This window comes from Protobothrops mucrosquamatus, unplaced genomic scaffold, assembly GCF_001527695.2.
Source record: "Protobothrops mucrosquamatus isolate PMUCROS unplaced genomic scaffold, P.Mucros_1.0 scaffold3766, whole genome shotgun sequence".
In the NCBI taxonomy this organism is placed as follows: domain Eukaryota; kingdom Metazoa; phylum Chordata; class Lepidosauria; order Squamata; family Viperidae; genus Protobothrops; species Protobothrops mucrosquamatus.
The window spans coordinates 102,294-107,533 of NW_015389719.1; the positions used below are offsets into that span (position 1 = coordinate 102,294).

Consider the following 5,240-nt stretch of genomic DNA (forward strand, 5'->3'; position numbering starts at 1 on the left):
CGGGCAGGACTGGCCTAGGGGTATTTTAAATTGGTTTTAATCAAATTTTTAGTAGAAGCGGCCAAATTTGAATATTTATTTTTAATCATTTTTAAATTTTGTATTGTATTGTATCATTGTTTTAAACTGGCTGTAAGCCGCCCTGAGTCCTCCGGGAGAAGGGCGGGGTATAAATTTAATAAAATCAAATCAAAATCAATACACAGAATGTTTTTGTATTAATCCTTATGATGAGCATGTGTATATAAGCGTATGTGTGTTTGTGTGTATAGATACAGTAGCAATAGCACTTAGACTTATACAGTATACTGCTTCACAGTGCTTTACAGCCCTCTCTAAGCGGTTTGACAGAGTCAGCATGTTGCCCCCAACAATCTGGGTCCTCATTTTATCGACCTTGGAAGGATGGAAAGTTGAGTCAACCTTGAGCCAGTCAGGATCGAACTCCTGGCAGTGGGCAGAGTTAGCTTGCAGTACTGTGTTCTAACCACTGTGCCACCAGGAAGGAGAATGAGAAAGGGAAGAATGAATGAATGAATGAATGAATGGAGGGAAGGAAGGATAGAAGGAAGGAAGGAAGGAAGAAATAGCAATAGCACTTAGTCTTATATACCACTTCATAGTACTTTACTTTAAGTGGTTTTTCAGAGCCAGCATATTGCCCTCAATGATCTGGGTTCTCATTTTACTGACTTCGGAAGGATGGAAGGCTGAGTCAACCATGAAGATCGAACTGCTGGCAGTGGGCAGAGTTAGCCTGCAATACTTCATTCTAAGCACTGCATGCTAAGTACATACCGATTGACTGGTATGTCAATATCAGTAAATGCATGTGTGCATGCCATCTTTCAGAGTGTTGAGATCTGGATGAGTGAGAGGGAGATTTTGGGTGAATATTAGGAAAAACATTCAAGTAGTAAGGACGAGCTGCAAAACTGGTGGAGGAGGAACTCGATGGGTGTATTTATACAGAGGCTGATGCGCCTTAAATGTTTTACAATGCACCCTCTCCCCTTGTCCCTTGTGTACATTTGTGTGTTAATGTACATATGTCTTAGGTCAAAGCATATTCTGACACTTTTATTCCATATGGGTTTTGTTAAGTTCTCTAAGGGGTCCAACCATTACCCTTGGCTAAGCTGCATTTCTAGACAGCCCTAGTCTGGGCTGAAGGCTGCTGGGTGTTGTAGTTCAGAAACATCTGGAAGATGATAGGAATGCCACAGATATTATAAAGGATCTCAGAATTTGGTCAGCTAGATACCCCGGTAAAACCTCCATTGAAAGCTGGATGTTTGTTAAAGTGCGGGTTTATTCTAATCCTAACAAGAATTTCAAACAAGAGCAAGGCAAGGTCAATGCCCATTGTCCCCTCAGAATGGGAAGGGATAAGTCCTAAAATCTTTTTTTAACAAATACCCCTCTTCCCTTTCTTGAGTCTTGCTATTGACTCAAGAGTCAACAAAACATCTTTTCTTAATGTCTAAACAGTTTCTCCAGCAGTATTGAAAATTTGCTTGTAACGTCAACTGCAGCAGACAAGAAACATTTAACCACCCATGTGGAAGATGTAAACATGTAATTTGTTCCTTTTCTGTTCCTGCCATTCTTTCATTCCTTGGTTCATTGTAGACCCCAAGTAGGGCCTGCTGGTGCACAGATGTTTTCTTTTCCAGATGTGGGCTTGTTTAGGACCCAGTTTGGCTTTTGTATCCAGCACCTGCTAATGGCCTCGATGTTTACGTACACGTAAACCATCATTTATCACTGCACAGCGTGTCGTCTCTTTCTCCAATCTTATTTGTATCTTGTTCTTGAGAGGTAGAAAGGAAGGGAAATTGGAGGGGTTGTTTTAGACACTTGGAGAGATGCATCCAAATATGCTAAATCAGTGGATGAGTCAACTTTGTTTCCATCTTCTTTACATTGGGAAGAAGGTGCCACCAATTTAGATCAAAGAGACTGGATTGATCCCCCCCCGATACTTCCAAAAAATGTATTAATGTATGCCTCAAAAGGACTTGAAGCACGATTCAGCACTCCATCTGCATTTAAAAGACAAAGGCCACTCTTTTGAAGACAGTAAAGTCCACATTTTGGACAGAGAGGACCACTGGTTTGAAAGAGGGGTCAAAGAGGCCACCTATGTCAAAATTGAACAGCCCTCTCTCAATGGGGGGGCAATGACACCATCTATCTCCAGTCTACAACACAGCCCTTTCAGCAGTTCCAGGAAGGCTCTGCATCCATTTGCACTACTCAGGTGACCCTGAGGACACAGATAAACCTCCAAGTGGCCTCAATGACTCTCTAAAAGAATGCAAATGACCAGCTGTCTGTGAGGAATATAAATCCTTCCATTCCTCATCCTTCAGCCAGAGCTGAAGAAGCTTCTTGATGAGAAGCAAAATGTCTTCAAAGGAAAAACAAGAAAGTCCAGTTGCCTCCTGAAAAAAAACATCTTTGGGATAACTCCAGAAGTTGTGAATGCTCCAACACTGGAAGTTTTTTAAGAAGAGATTGGACAACCATTTGTCTGAAATGGTATGGTTTTTCCTTGCCTGAGCAAGGGTTTGACTAGAAGACCTCCAAGGTCCCTTCAGCTCTTCCGTTATTTTGCATTCTGTTCTAATGTGGCCTGTTGTGATGTAACATTTATGTGCAGGTTTATCCATTTTTTCCCCTCTGCAGCACGGTTGCGGCAATTTTGTCCGGGTGATACAGATGTTCAACCGCACCCATCTGTACGTTTGTGGGAGTGGAGCGTTTAGTCCCGTCTGCGCATACCTCAACCGAGGACGGAGATCTGAAGTAAGTAGATCCTTTAAAATGGTTTTACCTCTTGATCAATTCCTTGCAACATTCCAAACTGCTTCAAACAAAAAAAGTTCCAAGTAAGGAGTTTGCTTTCTTAAAATTAAATGGTTTCCCTAAAACTGCTCATTTTTTTCAGGATATTCTGATTTGCTTCAAGTTAAGTGCTATTTTTTTTTTTCCGGACAGCTTCTCTCTCAGTCACGTGTATTGTGAGACCCTTGCTTGGTTAGCATGATGTACTCGGTGCTGTCTCAAGTACATGATGCCGAACAAGGATCACACAATAAATGGGATTGTATCCCATGCCGTGGAACAATTATGAAGTATTAATACCACTTTACAAGGCCTTGGTAAGGCCACCCTTGGAATACTGCATCCAGTTTTGGTTACCACGATGTAAAAAAGATGTTGAGACTCCTAGAAAGAGTACAGAGAAGAACAACAAAGATGATTAGGGGACTGGAGGCTAAAACATATAAGGAACGGTTGCTGGAATTGCGTATGTCTAGTTTAATGAAGAGAAGGACAAGGGGGGACATGATGGCAGTCTTCCAATATCTCAGGGACTGCCACAAAGAAGAGGGAGTCAAGCTATTCTCCAAAGCGCCTGAAGGCAGGACAAGAAGCAACGGATGGAAACTGATCAAGGAGAGAAGCAACTTAGAACTAAGGATAAACTTTCTGACAGTTAGAACAATTAACCAGTGGAACAACCTGCCTCCAGAAGCGGTGAATGCTCCAACACTGGAAGTTTTTAAGAAGAGACTGGACAGCCATTTGTTTGAAATGGTATAGGGTTTCCTGCCTGAGCAGGGGATTGGACTAGATGACCTCCAGGGTCCCTTCCAACTTTATTATTATTATTATTATTATTATTATTATTATTATTATTATTATTATTATTATTATTATTATTATTATTATTAACCAAGATAAGAAATTAGATGTTTCCCTCAGGACAGCCTTGTTGAGATAAAAGAGATTTCTCTTACTCCGTGCGCTGATCTAGGGAGGATAATTGATATATCAATATAATCAGCAGAATTCTGGTGAATCTTGCCTGACTTAAATATTATTTTTAACGTTATTCTTCCATGTTTTGAGTTCCAATTTTTGGGAAGTTTATGAACAGCGTCCAGCGAAACTGGCTTGAGGCCTCGGTGCTCTCTGAGTTTGATTGTTTTCTTGCAAGATGTTTCATTGCCCAAATTAGGTAACATTATCAGTGCAAACGGCTTGTCACAATGTCAACACAATAGTCCTCGACTTGCCACAGTCCATTTAGTGACAGTTCAAAGTTAACAACGGCACTGAAAAAAGTGACTTTTTCACACTGGCGACCGTTGCAGCGTCCCCAGGGTCATGTGATCAAAATTCAGATGTTTGGAAACTGGCATGTACTTATGACTGTTGCCCTGTTCCGGGGTCATGTGATCCCCTTTTGCGACCTCCTGACAAGCAAAGTCAACGGGGAATCCAGATTCACTTCACAACCGTGTCACTAATTTAACAACTGAAAGTCGTAAAACGGGTCAAGACTCACTTAACAAATGTCTCGCTTAGCAACCTAAATGTTGGGGCTCAATTGTGGTCATAACCCGAGGACTATCTCTGCAGTCTTTCCTTTTTTTTCTTCCTCTCTCCTTTAAAGGTTTTCATTCATTCCTTATTTTGCAAAATTTGCCAAACTAGGCAGAAGGGGTTTTTTTTTCTCCTTGAACTGGGAGAGAAAATGTCCATGAGATTTATCAGATTCTCTCCTTCCATGTCTTGGAACAAACGGCTAGGAATGGGAGGAGATCCTTGACCCATTTAAAAAAAAGAGGGGGATTTTTAAAAAAATATTCTTCCAAAACCTCGCAAAGAACAGGACAAAATGTTTAATTTCTCCAGTGGGCTGAGATAAACACAGCATGCATTAATTTATAATAACATGCTGTGTTTCAAGATAAGGCAGAGACTGCAAAAAAGGGATGCTTCAGCTGGGCTGTCTCTTTAACCAACCATCGATTGGTCAAATAAACTGCTGCCTCAGACATCTGGACTCTGCAGGGCACTTGACCTCAAGCTCTAGCTTTTCCTTGCTCTTATTGCAGAAGCCAACAATAGCCAAGCTGCTTCCAGCCTAAGGACTTAAAGTGTCCCTCCTGTTTGCAGCGCTGGCATCCATACGTCTTAATTGGCCCAAGTGAATTTATTTTTAGCATCCCAGAGGCAAGATTAATGGGAAATGGGACCACCTTATCGAGGAGGGAGGCCTGATGTAATTTGACTGTCTAATTCTATTTTTATTTTTAGTTTTCGGAGGAAGCTTTTGTTCAGAAAAGGAGGAAGGAGAGGAGAGGAAGAGGCAAGGAGGAAGGGAGGAAAGAAAGAAAGAAAGAAAGGAAGGAAGGAAGGAAGGAAGGAAGGAAGGAAGGAAG

The 5,240-nt window shown here is 41.4% G+C and overlaps 1 protein-coding gene across 1 annotated transcript in view; it reads left to right on the forward strand.

The window, feature by feature from the left end:
* Positions 1 to 5,240, forward strand: part of LOC107298163 (semaphorin-3C-like) — a gene marked incomplete at its 3' end in the record, with an annotated part of 125,636 nt that overhangs the window by 96,689 nt on the left and 23,707 nt on the right. Inside the window, exon 5 of the mRNA XM_015827527.1 lies at positions 2,692 to 2,811. Coding sequence (XP_015683013.1) covers positions 2,692 to 2,811 — 120 coding nt within the window. The remainder of the gene's footprint in view (positions 1 to 2,691; positions 2,812 to 5,240) is intronic.